The following is a 23108-nucleotide window of genomic DNA, read 5'->3' on the forward strand; positions in this document are numbered from 1 at the left end:
TCTCTCACACACACACCATTAAATGTCTCACACAGGGAACGGTGAACTCCCAGAGTTCTTATTCGGGACTGGCCATAAATTATCTATTCCCCTCTAGTTTGCTGAAACTCTCCAGTCAAACCCTGTTGGACTTTTAGCCTTCAATTATTAAAGGAGTCAAAGTGGTAAAAGTGTAAAAATAACAGCCTGGTGTTTAATGGACACATTTTGGACTTGAGATAAATGGTGTTGGTCCTGGGAGTTTTGCAGGTCTTTTGTTTTGTGTCTTTTTCAGAAGGATTTTGATGGACTTGCAAAGCACAACAGGCTCCTCTTTCCTTTGCTGAGGCAGAGGGAAATACTCCAGTGACAGCATTGTTCAGGTTTCTCTCCTCTCCTCTCCTCCAGCACTTGACTTCACTCTGATTTGAGGAAGAGAGGCAGAGGGAGAGAGGGAGAGAGAAAGAGAAGAGGGGGGTGGAGGAGTGGTGATTGAGCGCAAAGGGGGCAGGACTTTTTCTCTCCGGGTCCTATTAAGAGCAAACTTTGTGTTTTTGTTCTCCAAGTTCAGCTCAGTGCTCTGCAGCCTGCACACAGTTCCTCTCTGCGGCTCTTTTTTCTTTTCCATTTTTCCTCAATGGTTTTGTTTCCTCGCCTGTTGGTAACTACTGTGTGTTTTTGCAAGGGGGGTTTGGACACCGGGAGGATGCGCTTTTTGGAGGAACAAATACTCAAAGTTGTGTCTTTGACCGCTCCGGGGTTGTTTTAGTGGATACATAGATGTTTGTCGGGCTGGAATGAACAATGGTGCGGCTCCTTGGTGCTCTGGCCGGGGGCATGCTCTGGTTTCGGCTACTGTTGCTGTGCGTGGTGGAGTTGGAGCTGGGAGCCGGGCTCTCTACTTTCCAGGGTTTCTATCTTCCACCTGCGAACGGGTCGCTTCTCACACCTGCCCGGAGGACAGATGGAGTCGTGCAGACCGTTGACCGGATTTACCACGGAGGAGGGAAGGTGGGCTACCTGGTGTACCTGGATGGGAGCCGGTTTCAGCTGGACATGGAGCGGGACGAGTCGGTGCTGTCGCATCACTTCAGCCCCCAGTACGTGCTCGCTATGATGGGGGAGAGCTCCGCGTCTTTGCAGCGGGAGTGCGTGTACCGCGGGACAGTGGACTCCAACCCGGAGTCTCTGGCCGTCTTCAACCTCTGCGGCGGGGGTCTCGAGGGCTTCTTCGCCGTGAACCACGCGCGCTACACCATCACGCCTATCATCAGGGCTAAGGGACACGAGCATGACGTGCGCGCCCTGCAGGACAAGGACGCGGAGAGCGCGCTCCATGTGTTCACGCGCGAGAGCTTCAGCTTCGAGGCCATGAGCGAAGGGCGCGAGAGCTGCGGGACGCGCGACGGGCGCAGAGGACGCAGGGATGCGGTGAGGAAACGCCGGCACAGAGGTCGGGAGAAGGGGAGGCTGGACAGAGAGGGGCTCGCAGTGGGACACACTGATGACCGCGATGCGCGCGGGCGAACATGGTGGAGCCGGCTCATCAAACCTGCCGCTCCAGAGTCTGGCACGCGGCGCAAAAGGTCAGTCTCACGCGCCAGGCACGTGGAGCTGCTCCTGGTGGCCGACGAGACCATGATAAAGAAATATGGCAAGGACTTGAACCACTACCTGCTCACACTGGCCTCCATCGCCTCCAAGCTGTACGGGCACGCCAGCATCGAGAACCCCATCCGGCTGTCGGTGGTGAAAGTGACCACGGTGAGTGAGAAGGAGAAAGGGCTGGAGGTGTCCAAGAACGCGGCGGCCACACTCAAGAGCTTCTGCAAGTGGCAGAACCAACAGAACCCGCTGGACGACGACCACCAGCATCACCACGACGCTGCCATCCTCTTCACCAGGCAGGTAAACAAACCCCCCTCGCTTTGCGAATCTCCACCTGTCCGCTCCTCTCACCTGGCAGGCGCACCGAGGCGCCGGCTCCGCCTGTCCTCCGTCCCACACAGAGGAGGGGAGGCGGCTTAGAGCCCCGGTGTGATGCCAAGGCAGCGCAGTGACGCCACGGTTTGTTTTGATGGTGCACGCGGTTGCAGCTGGTTGAGTGTAAGCTCCTGGCAGGTTGAGCCTGGAGAGGCTCATTGTAAATAGCCTATAAAACACACCCTGTCATGAAAATAACTCACACACGTCACCTTTTCATATTTTATACCTGTAACAGTCTAATTGCTTGTTATTTTTTCCTTGAGCCCGTAAGTAAGCCACACATAAAGCGCTAATCCTGTCTGACTGTGAACCATTCCCCATCAGAATCACAGTCAGTCAGAAGTGAAGACTGCACAACCTGCTCCCTCCATGTCTCTGGTTATACCCCCCCCCCCTCCCCCTTGTCTTTGTGTTTTCTGTTCCTGCTCCTCTTCCTTTATGCTGAATCCTGCGTGCGTAACGCAGCGCAGCGTCAGTGAAACAGCCATAAAAAGTGTATTTCCTGCGCCTGGTGTTTTTCTAGGCAGACTCCTCTGTCTCCAGCCTCCCCCTCCCAGTCCCCTGACAGCCCAAAAGCCTGTGTGATCTGAGGCGCGTGCCCACTCCCGTGCACGCACATTCTTCCCAGGGTAGGAGGTTTGAAATCAGCTGCTGGGTGCATTGCAGAAATATCCCTAAAACTCCCTTGAAACTGTTGTTAATTAGGTAGCCATCCCAGCCTTTCACTTCTCTCTCTCTCTCTCTCTCTCTCTCTCTCTGTCTCTGTCTCTCTCTCACCAGTCTGCACATTTTTTCCCAGTTACTTCTCCAGAGTCTGTCAGCTGGGGCTGGGAGCTGTCAGAAAAACAAACACATCCACCCTGTGAGAAGCCTTACGTTTACCGAGACCACACTCATTTATCCCTTCTTTCATCGTCCCCTCCCCCCTCCTTCTTCCTCCTCCTTCTCTCCCGGCCTGGTCCAAAGCCACAGGGCAGCAGCAGATCTACATGCATTTTTCACCCCTCCGGGTGTGGCTTCATGGTGGTTAGCTCCAGTTGACGTGTCAGATAGCTTCGCCTTGGACTGCGGTGTGTTCAAGTCATGCAAGGTTTTGTCATGGCTCGGGCGAAGCAGCAAGCACCAGAGGTATTACCCCGGATCTTCTGGTGCTGGTGCCAAATTGGCACCGTCATGCATTGGCACAGTAGCTGGTAGTGCATACCTGAGGTTGGCATGTTGGCAAAGTGGCACAGCACTTTTGTGCCAACCACCTCGTGGCTCCTTACTACCCTCGTTGCCACTACACCTGCACAGGCAGGGCTGGAAGAAGAAATGCCATCATCAGTTGGGTTTGGCAGGGTGGGCAGGGTCAGGCGGGCAGGGAAATAGTAATCCGGATGCCTCTGAGACAGCGTCAGGACAGGAGGGCTGAGGCAAAATGGACAGGAAGCTCTAATGAAACATAACAGGCAGTGTGCTGTGGATTTTTCTTTATTCTACTTGGTCCTATATGTTTGCATCCCATAATAAACAGCCAATATTAACAAGACACTTAATCTGTCTCACCTGTCGCAGCACTTGCATTATTCAAAACCTGTCTCCTGACCGTCATTCACGCACATCTCACCTTCACTCTTGAACCTGGGGGTCATCCTGTAGATGTAACCTGTCACCGGATTGTTATGACCCGTGTAACACAGTACAGACCTCTGGGAAACATGGTGAGGTGGGTGTGTGATCCCCCCTGTGTTGCATTTCTTTAGAACAAATGAGCTTAATTGCAGCTGAATTCGGTCAGCGTGCAGAGGACTTGAGTTTAGGGTCGTGACCTTAGTACTGTAGAGGTGAGTGTTTAAGCCAAAAAGAGCAGCCAGTGCCTTACTTCAAGTCTGACCTCTGAACTCTTTGGCTATTAAAGACCATTATCAGGACTCTGTGTTTTTGGCTGAGTGCGTAAATTGCTGTTTCTTTACCTTGTCGGTCATTATAGTGCGCAGACAAGCAGGGCCGAGGTTTGTTTACAGCTAAACACTTTGTGCCATTGAAAGAAGGTGGAGTGTAAAACAAACACATTCTTGCAAGAGTCCTTTTCTGGAGGAATTTGTATCCACTCATGGCAGCTAAGGACAAATTGTGGTAGGTGAAGATGCTGACATTTTGAAAAATGCTTATTTTAGCTCTATTCTTTATGAGAACCACACTTTCATTTAGCCATTAATCATTTTGCCAGGAAAGATCCCCATACGATGTCAAGAGCTGCACAAAAGTCGTCATTTTACAAACAGGATAGAGCCATTAATGTTTCCACTGAGAGAATGCCAGCGAGGAAATAACTTTGTTTGGCTCAGGTACCTCAGACCTCGCTGCTCTCTGAGCTGAAAAAGAAAAGACGTGTGATATACGAGGCACAGTAATGTGTTAACTATTTTCTCAGGAAAATAACTTTGGTTGTGGCCCCAATGGAGACTTAACAAAGAAAGGCAGACTTGGCAGTGCTGTAGATTCAGTTCAGATGTGTAATAGGAGATGGTCTGCATGGTAGTCCATTGTACTGAATGTCAGAGGTAACCAAATAGTAGTATAAGTCCTCTTTCCTCTTTGTATTTGGAGCGGCTGTGGAGTAAATCCTGATTATTGTAGTCTGCTGAACTAGAACTGAAGCTCATTGAAGACTTAGTGACTGTGAAGTCAGACCACATCGGGGTGGGAGGGGTGCAGCAGGGGTGCGCGGGGTTGGAGGGAACTCGTCCCTTTGTGGTCGGCTCCAATTACTCCAACACCCCGTACCCGCAGTGAGCTGACCCGTGTGGCGCTGTCACCCGGTCCCGCACATACCAGCACCAGAACAAAACAACAGGCACATTGAGGGGACTCCTCTGAGAGTGCATCTGTGTATATGGGAACATTAAATGTTATGCATGGCTGTGTTTACTTGTTGTGAGCTGGGACAGTGGACAAAGCCCCACTGTAAGGTGGCCAGAGAGCTGCAGGGCTGTGCAGATATTGACATACACATGTGTTCATGCTTTTACAGCAACAGCTCAAATATTTGGATTGATGTTTCTAGCAGGAACTTGTGACGCCACTGATATTGAACTGTTGACCTTTTCAACCCGGCCTGGTGTTTGGTCACTTTAACTGAGCTCAGGTCAAATGTATACTCAATACAAAATAATCAAATAATCAAAGTGACATTAAAAAAAAGGATTTATTACCACTGTCACATCCAAACAAAAACTTTAGTAACAAATCTTGTTTGTTTTTTATTACAAATTCTTAGTGTTAATAGAAAACTGTAAAACAACAACATAAATCATCATTATGTAATGATGATGGATGCAAGACACACACTGATGTAGACACAGCATGTACCTGTACACAATCCATTTCCATTAATCCATTGTTTAACACATAGTTACATCATTTACCAGTTTGAACTCCTTTCCTGAGCACTTGTCTCCTCTCGTCTCCTCTCTGTACATTAAAGTGTACATTTCCCAGCCCTCGCCCCCGTCACAGCTACTCCCTCTATTTGTTTTAACTGTTCTTGATATTTCACACATGCTGTATTTTGTCTGGCATATGTTGACAACCTGCAGACAGCTCATGGATCCCAAACCCTCAACCCTGGCCCCGGGTCTGTCGACATACACAACTGGCCAGAGTTCAGTCTGGTCCTGTGACAACACATGAACCTCGCCCTCTTCACACTGTGATGCACCGGTGGCTTTTAAGCTGCACTCCTGTTTACAATCATGGTCTGAAGTTTCCTATGAGCACTGACCTCGCGCTGGTTCATGTTGGTTCGTATCCTACAGTCGTTGGAGTCGTATCTGTGCGGGCTAGAAAACCAAAACAATGAGCTGAAAGACGCTAAAATGCTCCATAGAGCTGAGGGGGAACTGCACAGTGGGGTCAATTATCTGTGGGTTTCTTAACCATGAGCAACACTTTTCACATACAAGTAGTCATGTGATCCACTGTTGATATAAAAATATTGATTATAGGGCCTTTAAGTACAGTTGTTGAGTAAATTACTTTCCACCATCGTATAACAACCATGTAGTGTCTCATGCAGATGACATGTCAGGCAAGTAACAACCCAACCAGTGTCTGTTACTCACCTGTGGACCATCATGTCTCACGTCATTTGACAGCCTGTCCGTCACTGGTAGAAAAACTTTTCTTTTTTTTTTGTTGCATTTGATTAGCAGCTTTGTTGAAATGAGCCTGCAGTGTGTTTTAGTGTGTGTGTGTGTGTGTGTGTGTGTGTGTGTGTCTGGCTGGCTGGCTGGCTGTTTATTTAACACTCACCTTGGCCAAGATTGCAAGCGGTCTCTGATCTGTCTCCTGACCTTGACAACCTGCTTGCCACCTGTTCTTCTGTTATTTCTGCCAATATTTCTGTAACTCCTTGCTCTCCCAGGTCTTCTCTTTAATTTCCGGCGCCCCCCTCCCCACCCTTTCTCCTCGGCATCTGTTTCCTTCTCTTTCCCTCCCTTTCTTTTTTTTTTTTCTTTACTTGCCTGTCAGAGGTCTTTGGATGAAAACAAAGGACAACAATATATAGATAGGGATGTGACTTTTCAGGTATTTTTCACACGTCACTTTTTAATTTCTAACAAGAGATTCCCATTTTTCTCCTCTTCACCCACGTGTTTACTGTTAGTCTGTGCTGTACCAGTGAAAGCTGTGTATATAAGAAAGAGCGAAACAAAAACTGTTCTCAGACCAGAGCCTGGGAGGGGATGAATGAATAAATAAATGAAATGGAGGGAGGTGTTAAGGGCGTCGAGGTGAAAGAGTGTGGGAAACGGGGAAAGAGAAACAGATCAAATATGAAAGTAAACTTCTCTATACGTTCTCACTGTCTGATTCAAAACAAACAGGCTTTCTTCTATAGTTTTCAAGCTGGTCTGCGCACGGAGAAATAAAGACAAACTCAAGCATAGTTTGGCTCTCAGCTCAGCAGCCATTCATTCAGTCAGACTGAGCCTTTGTGTGATTCTCATGTATCCAACAGTCGACTCGCAAAAGCAGGCACACTCCTCCTGTACTCTCTGTGTGTGTGTGTGTGTTTGTGTGTGTGTGTGTGTTTGTGTGTGTGTGTGTGTGTGTGTGTGTGTGTGTGTCTGCCAACTAAGTGATGTATATGCTCTGTATGTGCAAGTAAACACCTGCTCATTTACATGTACATTCTTAAAGTTACAGTGTGTGCATCAGTGTGTATCTGCGTGTGTGTGTGTGTGTGTGTGTGTGCGTGTGCGTGTGCGTGTGCGTGTGCGTGAGGTGGCCCTGTCCAGTCAGTCATGTGTGTGAGTGCAGAACACAAGGCAGTTTGTTCCAAACCGATCGGCCCGGAACGGGTAAACACCCTCCCCAGAGCGCCTCACACACATGACCCAGCAGGCCCTGTCAGCACCACTTAACATGACGATTCATCCTCTCTACAGGACGTGTCTGTGTGTGTGTGTGTGTATGTGTGTGTGTGTGTATGTGTGCGTGTGTGTGCATGAATGCTTGCCTTCATACATCATACATCTGTGCACTGAATGCACATGCACATCAGATTGCACTGTGAGTGTGCATGTACATGCACGCGCACGCGGGCCCATGTGCAGGCGCGTGTGCGTTGATGTGACGGTATGATTAACTGATTGATCTGTGCGCTCAGCGGGGTCAGGCTGAGCCCCCCGAGGCCTCATCTGCATGGACATGTGTGGGAATCAAAACAAAGATCAATACTGTGCACTCTGGCACCCTGCGAGGAGACAGAGAGATGGTGGAGGCACAGGAAGGAAGTGGGCATTAAAAGCAGTGGATGAAAAATTAAAGGGCCACTGCGCCAATTTTACATACGGAGAGCTGGGATCATTGGGATCATGTCTTTGAATAAAACTATTGAGATAAACCCTGAAATGAACTGGTTTCCCCCTCCTCTCTGGATTAGTTTCAACTTACAGTGTTTCCTTTGTGCAGGACCTCTGCGGCCACCACTCCTGTGACACCCTGGGCATGGCGGACGTGGGCACCATCTGCTCTCCGGAGAGAAGCTGCGCCGTCATCGAGGATGACGGGCTTCACGCCGCGTTTACTGTCGCGCATGAGATAGGTAGGCATGGATACACACACCAGCATACAAACAATGAGGCAGACCAGCCAGGGCAAGCACACTCACATCTGTTGGCACATCTCCCTCTCACTGATGAATATCACCAGAGTGTTGTGGGATGTCATACACCTGTTTTCTTGTCTCATTCTCGCAGCATGTGCAAAAGTCCTGTCCTTTCAAATTTCTCCTGAAAAATGGCCTCTCTCTCTCTATCCCTCTCTCTCTCTCTCTCTGCCCCAGGTCACCTGCTCGGTTTGTCCCACGACGACTCCAAGTTCTGCGAGGAGCGCTTCGGAGTGAACAGCGACAAGCGGCTCATGTCATCCATCCTCACCTCCATCGACGCCTCTAAACCCTGGAGCCGCTGCACCTCGGCAACCATCACTGACTTCTTTGACGACGGCAACGGTGAGCGTGGGAGAAAGAGTCCGTGCTTGTGCTTTTGCAAACATTTGTTAATTGTGAGAACGTTTCCCAGCCAGTAGAAGTTTTGTTTTCTCCATCTACAAATCACCTCCATGTGAATTTGACTTTCCTCCTGCAGCACGTATCACTGAGAGCTGTTTACTACCAAACAAAACTGTAATCTCTTATTTACAATCCTGTTAACTTCCTCAAGAGTGTAGCTGCAGTTCAGCCAAAGACAAATCACTGGCAGGAAATCAAGATGAGTCAGACTTTGCATTTTGTGAAGCACTTTCATTCATGACGACCATAAAGCATTGTTGTTGACGTTTTGCTAAGCAGTTCCATCGCTGCTGGCATAAGTCATGTAGAAACAGCATCGGTTCAGACTGCTGCTGCTCCAGAACTTTTATTGAGTGATAAGTCACACTGGTTTGTCAAAAGACTAAAATAGACTTTCAACACCAGTGATAGGCAGACATGGAGCACCAAGACTCTGCAGGTCGTAGACCCTTTTTTCAAATTTCCTTCTTCTTCTTCTTCTTCTTCTTCTTCTTCTTCTTCTTCTTCTTCTTCTCTGCCACAGCCGAGTGTCTCCTCGATTCTCCTCGCCAGCCCCTTCTTGGCCCCGAGGAGCTCCCAGGGCAGAGCTACGACGCCGTCCGCCAGTGTCGCCTGGCCTTCGGCCCCGAGTATACGGTCTGCCCGGGCATGGACGTATGTTCTCGGCTGTGGTGCGCTGTGATTCGCCAGGGACAGATGGTGTGTCTGACCAAGAAGCTGCCGGCCGTGGAGGGAACGCCCTGCGGGAAGGGACGCATCTGCCTGCAGGGGAAGTGTGTGGACAAGACCCGCAAGAGGCACTACTCGGTAAGAGGGACAGACGTGGAGACAAGGGAGACAAAAATGGCAAAAATCTAAAATAGATTCCTTTTTATAGCTCAAAAACTGATATTTTAAGCACTCATTGTTTCCACATTGTACAAACTCATCTGTTGAAAAAGATGAAGCAGAGACGGAGACACTTGAAGTGAAAAATGTCACAGGTTCCTTATGTGGCTCCACTGTGTGGTCTGCTTTATTTATGTCTCTGCTGATCTGTGCTGTTTGTTCTCTTGGCCTCACTTAAACAGATCTAAATTGAATTTGGCCTTAATGACTTCAAGCACCAAATCTGTTCTTGGCAGAGTGTCGACACTGTGTGTGTGTGTGTGTGTGTGTGTGTGTGTGTGTGTGTGTGTGTGTGTGTGTGTTTGTGTGTGCGTGTGTGTCACGGAGAGAAAAAAGAGTGAAAGTCAAAATGAATGGGGAAAGAGGGAAAGAATATTTTCTTTGTGTTTATTTCTCACATGACATTTGATGAGTCTGACACGATCCTTGGCGGCCGACTGAGCGCGTGGATCCAACTTCTGCCTCGCTTCATTTTCTCTGCCCTGCATGACGACCAGTTTGCCGCTGAGAGCAACGTTAACCCCCCCCTCCATTTTAGACTTCACAGTCTTTTAACCTCCCTATATTTCTTGCAGTATGATTGCAGATTAAGTAGCTTTTACTGTGGAAAGAAGAAGTTCAGGAGCAGTGGAACTAAATGAACAGACTGTTTCCAAAGAAGCTTTGCAGAGCTTCAGGATCATTAAATCAACTTTGTCTCATAAAATGTCAAGAGCTACTTATTCAGTCATTTTTTTTATACAGCTGGTTGGAAAAAACAAAAATTAGTTACCTCGAGAATTTCATTCAGGCTCTTCCTCGGGGGAAGCATGTGAGCTGCAGCTTTAAACAGACTTTAGTTATTATCACATGAGGTTAACCTCGTTCTTTTTCTGTCCGTCTCTTTCCACAGCCCCAATGCGTGCCACATTTTTCTTTATCACAAATCTGTCTCTTTCCCTGTGACACGTGGCTTGGCCAGCAACCACTCTGACTTCCAACATGTCTGATAAGCACTAATTGTCCTCTTTCATCCCCCTCTACTCTCTGATCTCTCCTCTGCTGTCATTTCCCCCGACCCTTATCTCCTCTTTCATCTTCCCTCTCCTCTCCTTTTCTTTTTCACCCCTCCCTCTCTCAGGCTTCCAACCATGGCAGCTGGAGCTCTTGGGGTCCTTGGGGTGCGTGCTCCAGAACGTGCGGAGGTGGGGTGCAGTTCGCCCAGCGTCTGTGCAACAACCCGCCGCCACGGAACAACGGGCGCTACTGCACCGGGAAGAGAGCCATCTATCGGTCCTGCAACGTCACACCGTGCCCGGCATCAAGTGAGTGTGACACCTTGAGGATACACGCTTGATCATGATAACATTCTCCTAATATTTCAAGCTAAGAAATATAAAGTCTGTCATTTCACACTTCTTGTAATTGAACTTTTCTCTAGATAAGAATTTCCGTCAGGAGCAATGTGAGGTGCGCAACGGTCCCCAGACGGATCCTAAAGGGGTGAAGACCTTTGTGGAGTGGGTGCCGAAATACGCCGGAGTTCTCCCTAAAGATGTGTGCAAGCTGACCTGCAGAGCCAAAGGAACAGGATACTATGTGGTGTTCTCTCAGAGGGTGAGTTAATAAGAAAGAAAAGGGTTCTGTGTATTTCATGGAAAACAAAACAAAGTGTTGGATGGTGATATCGTGACTCTGTGTTCAGGTGGCAGACGGGACAGAGTGTCGTCCTTACAGCAGCTCAGTGTGTGTGAAGGGGAAATGTGTGCGGACGGGATGCGACGGCATTATCGGCTCCAAGCTGCAGTTTGACAAGTGTGGTATCTGTGGAGGAGACAGCACGGGATGTATACGTGTAGTGGGCAACTTCACAAAGAAGAGGTAAGAGACAGAGACGCTCACATATTATAATCATCAGCTGGCACGCAGACAAAGAGAATACTGTCTCATGTACTGATCCGATCTTCCCTCTCCTTTCTCTCTCACTAAACAGTAAGGGCTACACTGACATAGTGAAGATCCCCGCAGGCTCCACCCACGTAAAGGTTCGTCAACACAAGGCCAAGGACCAGACCCGCTACACCGCCTACCTGGCTCTCCGACGACCCAATGGCGAGTACCTCCTAAACGGCAAGTTCATGATCTCCACCTCCGAGACAATCATCCCATTCAATGGTTCTGTACTGAACTACAGTGGCTGGAGTCAAAGGGACGAATGGCTTCACAGCATGGGCCCCGGGGCCCTTCAAGAAGCCTTGGTGGTTCAGATTCTAGCAACAGATGCCAAAAAGCCCCTGGATGTTCGTTATAGCTTCTTCATGCCTCGCCGGACGGCCCCACAGCAGCCGTCAGCTCCACTCAACCCCAACCCAAAGTCAACCCCTGCACAGAGCACTACAACGGTCTCAACCACGACAAGAACCACCACCACCTCCACCACCAGTAGCACCACTACTTCCTCCTCTGCTCCCATCGTCCTGGTTCCAGGGCCGCCTACAGCTGCAGGTCCCTCAACCACTCCCCCAGGGGCCCAGTGGGTAACAGGCTCCTGGATGACCTGCTCCAGGACATGTGACACTGGCTGGCAGAGCCGGACAGTGCAGTGTAAGGACCAGGACGGGAAACTGTCCAAAGGATGCATGCTGGGCTCCCGGCCCTCCGCCTTCAAACACTGTCTGGTGAAGAAATGTTGAGGAGGAAGGAGAAGAGAAACAATGTGTAGGAAGAAGTTGTAATCTGTACTTCTGATAAAGGTCTCCAGTGCTGGATGTAGGACCAAGGAATGGACCATTGAACAGACTAAGACATAGACCTTAAGCAGGACTGTGAATGTTGGCGGAAAGCGCCCGGACCAGTCATACAGAGACTCAGAGACATGTAGCTGACTATGAGCCAGAGGAATGTCCTGGATTCATAGTAGCGATACAGAGCTGGAGTAAATTGGAGGACAGTTCCCGTGTGATAGTGACAAGTACTGCCCTGGCATAGCCAAGAACTTGAGTTGCATGTCATTTCCACATAGACAACAACTGATTGTCTTTACATCGGTCCTCCAAACCCTGGAGGCTTAGTGTGTGTTGCCCTGTAACGGCATGCATGTTGTGTCTTTTTTATGCTATTTCATGTGTTCTAATCACTGTGGGTATTTGAAAGTCATGCCATCATTTCTGCCCGCATGGTCGTCCTGTTCCACGCCGGCTTCTGTAACGGGAACATTTTATTGACTTAGCAGCTCGTAAAGTTTGTTACAGGAAGAATGTTGAAAATGTGAAATCACTGGATGGTAGGCAGTCTTTATAGCAATCTTCATAGCAACCGCTAAGTAACAAAAACATCAACAAAGGTCTCTTCCATCATATAATCCATCAGGTTTTTTTTTTACATTAAACCAACTTGAGAGCTACTGATGGCCAAAGAGTATATTAGAGCATCATCTCTGCTAAGATTTCTTACCAATATTCTCCCTGTAAATATTCTACGAGCCACTCTGTGTCTGAAATGTGCACGTTACAGGAGATGGAGATGCGTATGCTGGTCCTGGATCAGGGCTACCCTCGTGCCCCGACTATAAGCGTTCTGTGTCTTTATTTGACTGATCTGTCCAGCTGAAAACTGGGAAACAGCATCACCCATAGTGATGAACATTAAGTCATTAACATCCATAAGAAAGTGTAGGTTTATGAATACAATTCCACAGCTGAGGATGCATGAGGGAGGGGGATTTCACGACCAAGAATGAATGGATAAACCCAGACATTTGATTAATGGGCAACGCATTAAAAAAAGCTGGGAAGCTAATCAGTCATACCAAGGTCCGGTCAGTCCCATGTCCTCTCTATGGAAGAACGTTTACCCCACACACACAGGTATTAGATACACCTGTACAGCGAAGAAACAGCAGCATGGTGTGATGAGATAGAGAGGGAGAGTACGGTGGCCATCAGAGGACAAACCTTACAACAGTTAAATCGACAAAGGGGCAAAGTAACCACGACACTCCTTAACATTTATGGAGGGTAATGATGAATCAGATTTGGTGGTGATGCTTGATTTTTGTGTGCGTGTGTGCGCGTGTGTGCGCGTGTGTGCGCGTGTGTGTGCGCGTGTATGTGTGTGTGTGTGTGTGTGTGTGCGCGCGAACACATTCATGCACCCAGGCCTGTGTTTAAAGCACATACAGTACGTACCGTGAACATGTGTTCTGTTCTACTGTGTCTTGAAGCTTCTTAACTCTCAGTTCCACTTGTATCAATCATTCTGCTGGTGCTGGGAGGTTTACAGTCCTCATGTTTGTGTGGTTTTTTTTTGTTGTGGCAGTCAATGTCTGTTTGTCTGTTTATCTGTTTAGGAAACAATGCTAATATGACAATGTGTGCCCTGGATACTTGCAACGACAGCAAGAGAGATACTAATGCAGTCATTACTGTCCTTTTGCAATTCAACTCTTTCTCATTTTTATTTCTTTTCATCACTCATTCTCTATTTTACTCATACATCCTGTATTTGCAATTTATTATTTCAACCTGTCTCCAACCCTGATGGGTGGAGTTTGCCAAAATATGACGATTCAGATTGTGCCACAGAATGGCTCATTAGGGCAGCAATGGTATTGTGACATTTGGTTGAAGATGTTTAAGGGTCAGGTCACCCAGGAAATTAATTTTCTCACTTACTCACTTTGAGTGATCCAACTCCACCTTAACAGGGAGACTGGGAGTTCATTCTTGCTGTTCACAGCTTTGAAAACTTACTTTTAATAATTCACCAGAACTTCTTTCTCCAAAAACAATCCCTGAGTTACAGACAATCCACTGACCTCACTGTCAACACTTTGTACTGGAACTACTTTCTACAGTGACGACTGGGGAACTCTGAAAGAAATGGATTGACATATTAAAAATGCGCTGAGACTTAGACGGGGAGATTGACACCACTGTGGCGTCTGCCCCTTGAATATGAAGCAGCCTACCCTCACCTCTGAGGTTAACTGCTCAGCACATCATAATCACTAAAAAACAAAGCATAAACACAACAATTTACCCGTTTCCAGTCTTAATGCTAAGCTAAGCTAACAGGCTGCTGCAAATAACAATCTGCGTTAGCGTGTGTGACTGTGAGAAAATATGCTTTTTTGTAATTTGGGTGAACTGACCCTTAAAAATCCTCCACCCAACCAAACAGTATCATCCATCTTTAGCAGCAGCAGTTTAACCAGTGATGCCTTCAGACTGTAGATAACATGAATATGCCTCAAGGCCAGGCTTCTTTTTAAGACAACATATGAAAGAAAAAAAAAAATACTCTCATGGATGGTAATTAAGCCTCAGCGCTACAAAGTCCTGTTGATTCCACACCTAATGGACTCAGAAATACCTTCCTGTAATTGTGTGAAACTTTCCGGCGCCCTTCCTATTTTCCTGTGTGGCAAACCTCACCCATCTGGCACCTGTGCAGGAGAAAACAAACCCTGAGAAACATTTTCTGATACTACTCGACCCGGGTCAACATACCACTCACAAAGTGTTCTCTCTTCTTGCCTCACACGTTCAGATTTATTTACACAATGTAGACATTTTTGTACATGAATAGATCTTTCATATATGTGTTAGTATTCAACCATATTTACACAGAAATTTACACATACAGACACACACCATTGAAACTATCCATCAGTCACACAGTTTTTGAGTATTTCAGACACACACACTCCACACACACACACACACACACACATATACATACACACAACTTACTCTGACTCTTCCAGTGGGGAAACCCCTCTCGCTGAACGACAGAAACACAGCACTGAACTTGTAATTTATTGTTTGTACAACTGGTATGTGTGAATAAAAAAACAATGAGATGAGTTTTATTTATTATACTAATTTTGTATCAAATTACTATTTAACTTAGGAATATGACTGTGCAGAATCATTCCTTTGTAAGAATATAGTGTTTCTTTTCTAGTCATCCACATGAATATATGTACATAAAATCTATATATTTAAATGTCTTTGTCTCTGTGTCGTTTATATTGTCATTGCATTAAAACATTCATATTTAGTTCTTATCACATGCATTTGAGCAGTTTCAAATCAGTCAAGAAACTTCATTTGACTTCCCAGTAAACCTGCCTGCAATGGTGTCATTTAAGAAGATGATTAAGGCATATAAAATAAAATAAAACATTGAAATTAAACACTCAGATCTGAGACAATGACTCCAACTGCATTAATCACTGTGTAATAGTAGGCTGACACTCAGGGGTCATCATTAACTTTATCAGGCCCGTGGAAATAAGATAAATTCCAAAGCACCGAAGAGAAAACAGGCAAAAATATCAATAAATAAAAGGTGCTTCTCATTTTACAGTAACAACCTTATTGTTGGTTGCAGGTTAACCTATAAAAAATACAACATATTTAATTATCCGGTCACATGATTTGGATGTAAAATATTCATCTGAAAAGTAATTGTCAGATAAATGTGCAACATTTTCCAACTTTGCCACATCCAAACATCTCCCGCTCATCATCTCCTGAAGTGTAGCCCATGATCACTCATTCTCCACACAGCAGGTTACAGTGCTGTACCAAGCTCGCCTCCCTGCGGCCGCTGGCTCCCGGCTTGTACAGCTTCATGACAAACCGTAAAACCATGCGTGATTCAAAGGCGCCGCCTGTCGGCTGAGTGTGTCATTGCTCCATCAAGTGCTGGGAAATCTCCGCTGCACTCCGGGGATTTTCCTCAATACGTGCCTACCATCTGCTGGGAAATCATGACACTACAACGCTTCACTTTTATGACCTGTTGCTCTTAAGGTGGACTTCCACAATCTGCTCCCTCAGAGACTGATGAGTGATGTTTGCGTCAGTGAGTCAAAAGTAGGAAATGATGCCAATAAGCACCTTTGCTGAAAAATGAAACCGATTATATAACAATTAAGTCTTCGTTCTTGAAATATTGTTATATGATATTCTTTTATGTTGACTATTGTTTTATCATTGTTTATACAGATGTGAAGTTTTATATCAGTTCTTTTCTCGAAATGAATGAGGTTTTTCTTTGCTGTGAATGGACTTCCAGTTGTTTGTGATGTCCTTCAGTGCGCTGTTGATAATAGGATCTTTGCTTTGCCAGTTACTTTTAATGAAACTCCAGCGTAAACTCTTCCTGCCTGTTGCAGAGGAGGAACAGTCCGTGCGGGCGGGGGAAGAGGCCGGAGGACAGGGGCTCTGTCTGCCTCGGTTTGAGCGCAGGGGCGCCGGATGGAGCAGCCGCTCCACCTTAAGACCTCAGCGGCCCCTCTCTGCTCCCTCTCCCCGGAGAGGAGAGCTGCGGAACCCGGCCACAGCGCACCACAGCCGGCTTGGCACGGAGGAGGTGAGTACGGCTCCCGGAGCCCTGGCCAGCACGATATGGTTACCATTCCCCGACCTGCTGCCATCTCCCTTCTCCAGTTGCACTGACACTACAACACTGCTCCACATCAGCCACTGCTGCCTGTCACACTGATCTGTGTTTATAGGCTGAGGTTTAATAAGCGCAGCTCAGAAAGTTATAAAGTAGAGCCCAGCATCAGAGTCCCAAGTCAGAAGTTTGTTTTTTATTTAGGCCACTCATATAAATAGACTTCATGTAAGCTCTGTGAGTGAAATGATTCACCAGGCTGTATGATCAGTTTTAATGGAATATGTTCAGTAAAAATCATCGGGGCTGTGGTTGTATATGTTCATATTGTCACAGACAAACACAGAGAAGCAGAACAGTCCCTCTGCCCAAAGCTCTACACGCACTATGATTGATTATTATGGCAACGCTCCAGGTCGCTGGTGCGTTTTCGTTGCGCACGGGATTTGGCCCCTCTCAGATCAAAGGGCCCTCAGGAAAGGGGTGGTCCCGGGCAGGGGGATATATAGGAGGGACCGGCTCTGTTCTGACTGCAAGGCAAGAGCAGAGAACAGACTAGACGGGCCAGCAGAGCAAAAGCCTGCCCCGAACTCAAAGAGCTAAAACTGAGACATCTGCTGGGTTTGAAGAGGGAGAGACCTGTTGGAATTTACTGCTGAGATCCAGCTTTGATTTTCATTTAATGAAAGGACTTTTGCAACAAGTCAGACCTGCACATAACTTTAAATGAGTTTTGCACTGGATTTGATCCCTTTTTAGATTTTTATGCGTGTGGACAGTTTTGTGGAAGTTCGTTGGTTTTGTAGCTTATAGTGGAAAAGCTTTTGAAAGGATTTACTTGCTTCCTCGTAGAGACTTTATTGTCAGTTTCTCTTCGCTTGTCGGATTTCACAGTTACATGATGTGGTTTTTACGCGTTTCCATTGGTTTAATTCTGTGCGTCGCCGCGGCGCACAGCGCCTGGGAGGAGAGCACCGTGGTGCCGGTCAGACTAGACCCCACAGCCCGGTCGGAGAGCGAAACCGAACCGTGGCGGACTCTCTCCGAAGAGGAGAAGGAGAAGGAGGCCGAGATGAGGGTGTACCGGTTGGACGTATTTGGTAATGAGCTGGTCTTGCAGCTAGAACCCGACCAGACCTTCTTGGCTCCGGGTTTCGTCTTCCACATTGTGGGTAGTCCCGAGTCCGAACCGACGCAGGAACCCAAGAGCGGAGCAGAGCCGGGCTGTTTCTACTCGGGCACGGTGAACGGAGAGGAGAGCTCCGCCGCTGCGCTCAACCTGTGCCACGGACTCAGGGGCGGATTCTACTTTCACGGTGAAGAGTACTTCATTCAGCCCCTCAACTCCAGCGAATTCCTGGGCACCGAGGATGATGTCCACACGATCCGCCGCAGAGGTCGGGCAGCTTTGGCTGAGGAGGGGAGCTCCAAGTGCGGGGTCAACGAGGACGAGGAGAGGGTGCCAAAGAATCTGGAGAAAGAAGCAAAGCACGGAGCCGCTAACGCAGACCAGACAGGTAAGGCTGCAGAAACACTCCACACATGCACACTCTATCACAGGCGCTCTGTCTGTCAAATTATATTAGATGGAGCCCGAAGTCTCAGACCTGAGACACAGTCAGAGGAAACAGTGAGGGAGTGATTGATTTACTCTAGAGACTGTCGTGAGATGCTCCAGCTGATCTCCAGCTGTATACAAACAGCCAGATAAGTTATCTCAAGCAGCCTGTAAGAGGTGAATATGTGGAACAAACTGCTGCAGGCTGGGGGTGCTCGTGCGCCAGGGTGCGCGGTATAAGTAATGTACTCAGCTACCTTTTTTGACAGCCGTCTACGCGCAGGAGAGGAGGAAGGGAGGGCTGGGGTGGGGAGGAGAGGAGAGGAGAGGAGAGGAGGGGGAGCAAACTTCTCCAAGGGGAAAGAGGAGGAGGAGGAGTGACGGAGGGAGGGGAGGGGAGGGGAGCAGCGGGGCTGGGGCCAGCCACAGCCCGGCGGTGCTGAGACGTGGAAACTCGCCTCCTGGTACTACTAGCACCGGCAGACATTTTTCTCCAGAAAGGATTTTCTCCCTTCACCCTTTATTCTCACCCGCATAGTTTTCCACCAGAAAAGGTCATTTGGGGAATGTGGACCCTGAGGAGGAGGAGCCGCCGGTGGTGTGACGCTGAGTCACGGCAGCCAGGCTCCCCCAGGCACATCCGGAGCCTCTATCCCTCTGAAAAAAAACAGCCTTTGTAGCTGCTGTTTAGAAGACTGGCAGAGTTTTGCAGTGCGCAGACTTTTCCAGACAAAATAACAAATGTCTCATGAGTTACAGTGCAGTGAATTTAGGACTGAAACCTGATCAGTCACATGACCCGTGAGGTCAGTTTGGTCTGACCTCTGTCTCTTCTCTCCCCTCAGCCCACCACAGGACCAGGCGTTTTGTTTCCACCCCTCGCTACCTGGAGATCATGCTGGTGGCTGACCAGTCCATGGCTGAGTTCCACGGCGCTGGGCTCAAACCCTACCTCCTGACAGTCATGGCAGTGGCATCCCGCCTCTACCGCCACCCTACCATCCACAACTCCATCAGCCTGGCGGTGGTGAAGCTGCTGGTGGTGTACGAGGAGGAGCGCGGCCCTCAGGTGTCATCGAACGCCGCCATGACCCTCCGCAACTTCTGCCAGTGGCAGCGGCAGCACAACCCGCCAAGTGACCGCCACCCTGAGCACTATGACACCGCTGTGCTCTTCACCAGAACAGTAAGTTGCTGTGGAGGAAGAGGAAGTGTTAAAACGTGATAGAAAAAGAGTAAGAAAAGCAGCTTTCAAGAGAATCCAGATGTTCATTTTCCCCTGTCTGTCTCCTCAGGATCTGTGTGGGGCTCACTCATGTGACACTCTGGGCATGGCTGATGTTGGCACAGTGTGCGACCCTGACAGAAGCTGCTCAATTATTGAGGATGATGGGCTTCAAGCAGCATTCACCGTGGCACATGAACTGGGTAAGTAGGAAGAAGTCGATGTTCTCGTGTGTGAGAATGTTATAAATGACACACAGATACTCCAGGTTTCAGGACAGAGGTGCTGACGAACTCTTATTTCATCTCTGTCCTCCAGGTCACGTCTTCAACATGCCTCATGATGATGCCCAGCTGTGCTCCGGGGTCAACGGTGCCCACTGGGGCTCCCACATGATGGCCTCCACCCTTTCCAACCTGGATCAGCAGCAGCCATGGTCCCCCTGCTCCGCCCTCATGGTCACCACCTTCCTGGACAACGGCCATGGTCAGTGCCTGCTGGATAAGCCGGTCAAACCTCAGCCGCTCCCCCAGCCCCTCCCCGGGACGGTCTATGACGCCGACCATCAGTGCCGACTGACCTTTGGCGAAGACTCCCAGCACTGCCCCGACCTGAGCACCACGTGCGCAGCTCTGTGGTGCACTGTGACAACATCCAATGGTTTGCTGGTGTGCCAGACCAAGAACTTCCCCTGGGCTGATGGTACGCCATGTGGCCATGACAGCTACTGCCTGGCTGGACATTGTCTCACGAAGAGTCAAGCTGCTAAACACCAGGTAGGAACCACACCCAATGTAACCACACTTCAAAACACTGCCTTATCCAAAAGAATATTAAAATGGTAATGTTTATGTCCCTGGTGCTTTCAGACTCCTGTCAATGGTGGCTGGGGAGTGTGGGGTCCCTGGGGCGACTGCTCTCGGACCTGCGGTGGAGGAGTGCAGTACTCCTTCCGCGCCTGCGACAACCCTTTGCCCAAGAATGGGGGCAAGTACTGTGAGGGCAAGAGGATCCAGTACCGCTCCTGTAACACAGAAGCCTGCCCCGATACCAATGGTAAGAGATTCTTAACAACTGAGACCCACTCTCCTCTTTCCTTATGTTTTGATGTACCTTGCACACTGGTGTGAAAGTTAGCCTGCAGGCCCGAGTGGACTAGCATTAAACCTGACCTCTGCCTGTCTGTTTCTCAGGCCTGTCGTTCCGTGAGGAACAGTGCCTGGCCCACAACGACATGTCGGCCCAAGTGTCGCTGGGTTCAGGAGAGGGTGTTGAGTGGGTGCCTAAGTATGCTGGAGTTTCACCCAAAGACCGCTGCAAGCTGGTGTGCCGGGCCAAGGGAACTGGATACTTCTTTGTCCTCAAATCTAAGGTGAGAGTTGCCAGATGCTATATTATCTGAATAAACTCTGTGTTTTTATGACTCTGGTTTAGAGTAGTGTTACAAGATTCTCAAGGTCTCGGCTGAAAGGCTCATAAAAGTGTCTTCGCTTGTGCAGACCTGCAAGTTGAAGCATCAGCTATTGTAATTTCTCTCAGCCCTCAGGCTACAGCCTTGCTGGGGAAAAGACTTTTACTTTTTACCTTTTGACTCAGACACTTATGTAACACTTTTACTAGACATCACCCTAAAGTTGCATTTGTGTGTCTCTGTTGCCCCCAGGTGGCTGATGGCACACCCTGCAGCCCAGACTCCACCTCAGTTTGTGTTCAAGGCCAGTGTGTCAAGGCGGGATGTGACCGTGTCATCGGCTCTAACCAGCGCTTTGATAAGTGTGGTGTGTGTGGTGGAGACGGCTCTACCTGCAAGAAAGTGTCTGGTGCTCTGGAGCGTGCCAGGTAAACAGCTGACAGCGTTTCTGCTCTACTAAACCTGAGAGTCTCATAATATACAGTGAAACCTCATCGCATGTTTGTCACAATGACTGAGTTTGACCACCATCTGTCTCTGTTTCAGGCCTGGTTACCAGGATGTTGTAACTATCCCTGCTGGTGCCACCCACCTGGACGTTAAGCAACGTGCCCCAGGCAACGGTCGTCATGATAACAGCTACCTGGCGGTGCGTCGTCAGGATGGAACCTATCTGTTAAATGGTGATTACAAACTGATGACCATGGAGACTGACATTCCTCTTCGAGGGGCACTGCTGCGCTACAGTGGCTCCGCCGCCACCCTGGAGCGCATCCGGAGCTTCGCCCCACTCCCCGAGCCCCTCACCATCCAGGTGCTGTCTGTAGGGGAGGCCCCAAGGCCCCGGGTTAAGTACAGCTACTTCGCCCCTAGGCCCAATAATGCTGCTTCCTCCAACAACAGTGGAGGCCGCCGCCAGTCCATCAATGCTATCCGAGAGGTGGGTGGAGCCGAGTGGACCCTGAGGGAGTGGGGTCCATGCTCCCAGACCTGTGGGGGAGGAATGCAGCAGAGAGAGGTGGTGTGTCTGGACCCCCAGGGTCGTCTCTCCAGAGATTGTCCAGAGGAGCTGCGCCCCTTAGCCTCACGGTCCTGCGCCTCCCAGCCCTGCCCCTCCTGGCTTCTCGGAGAGTGGTCTATGTGCTCCAAGACCTGTGGCCGAGGCTTCCGCAAACGCCAGCTGCGCTGCATCGGCCACGACGGGCGCACGCTTACCCATGACAGCTGTGACCCCAAAGACCGGCCGCGACCCCTGCTGGAACTGTGCAATCAGGGTGCCTGTTAAGGACTGCTTCACAAATCTAACCTCCTGTCATCCACCCAGCTTTCAGAGAGAAATCAGATAAACACTCTGATCTTCACTGCCTCCTTTTTTTCCTGCAAACAATCTAAAGAGGCTGATGAATGTTTACATCCAGAGCCAGACTGCTGCAGGTTTCCATGGGTTCCAGGTAGTCTAACAGTCCCACATGTCAACGGCTCCACAATGACTGTGACTGTAACCGACTCTCATCCATTGAACCACAGTGGCACCGCCACCTAAACGCAGCAACAAAGACTGATTACAGTTTGCTGCCCGTCTGTCCTCAGCACAGCAGTGGCACATTTCGCCTCCCATAAAGGAGAAGAAAGCATGGACATTCCTGATTTCCTAAAAAAAAAAAAAAAAAAGCATGCTGCTTACCGTGCCAATGTCATGCTTGAGTGTGTGTGTGTGTGTGTGTGTGTGTATGTGTGTGTATGTGTGTGTGTGTGTGTGTGTGTGTGTGTGATGTGAGACAGCGTGTGTGTGTGTGTGTGTGTGTGTGTGTGTGTGTGTATCAAATTTTTAATGCATGTATATGATGTTTGTCCAAGCTGGGCTGGACAGACACATAAGGGTTGGGGTGGGGGAGGTTATTGCAGAGTATATAAAGAAACAAATGAAAGAGAATAGCTCATATTCTACTTGCTCACCCCATCAGGTATGGAAAATAAGATAGCTCATAGTCATAGTGTTTATGTTCAACCTTGCCGGTCTACGTTTATTTATCACAAACCTGTAGCACTTCAGCTTTGTTTTTACCAGTGGCACATTGTAACACCCAGTCGTCTCTAAATGCCTCAGTAC

The 23108-nt window shown here is 48.7% G+C and overlaps 2 protein-coding genes across 2 annotated transcripts; both read left to right on the forward strand.

The window, feature by feature from the left end:
* Positions 1-652: 652 nt before the first annotated feature.
* adamts5 (ADAM metallopeptidase with thrombospondin type 1 motif 5) lies at positions 653-15351 on the forward strand. The gene is made up of 8 exons (XM_022746570.1): positions 653-1887; positions 7927-8059; positions 8300-8467; positions 9051-9334; positions 10536-10719; positions 10836-11011; positions 11100-11275; positions 11388-15351. Exons 1-8 carry the CDS (start codon positions 784-786, stop codon positions 12085-12087), a joined length of 2925 nt encoding a protein of 974 aa, XP_022602291.1. The 5' UTR covers positions 653-783; the 3' UTR covers positions 12088-15351.
* A 2004-nt stretch (positions 15352-17355) lies between these two features.
* On the forward strand, positions 17356-22770 carry adamts1 (ADAM metallopeptidase with thrombospondin type 1 motif 1). Its single transcript, XM_022746584.1, has 8 exons — positions 17356-18321; positions 19208-19548; positions 19658-19790; positions 19906-20363; positions 20457-20643; positions 20781-20959; positions 21251-21426; positions 21545-22770. Exons 1-8 carry the CDS (start codon positions 17703-17705, stop codon positions 22281-22283), a joined length of 2832 nt encoding a protein of 943 aa, XP_022602305.1. The 5' UTR covers positions 17356-17702; the 3' UTR covers positions 22284-22770.
* The last annotated feature ends 338 nt before the right edge of the window (positions 22771-23108 follow it).

This window comes from Seriola dumerili, unplaced genomic scaffold (genome assembly GCF_002260705.1).
Source record: "Seriola dumerili isolate Sdu_G_001 unplaced genomic scaffold, Sdu_1.0 BDQW01000105.1, whole genome shotgun sequence".
Classification (NCBI taxonomy): domain Eukaryota; kingdom Metazoa; phylum Chordata; class Actinopteri; order Carangiformes; family Carangidae; genus Seriola; species Seriola dumerili.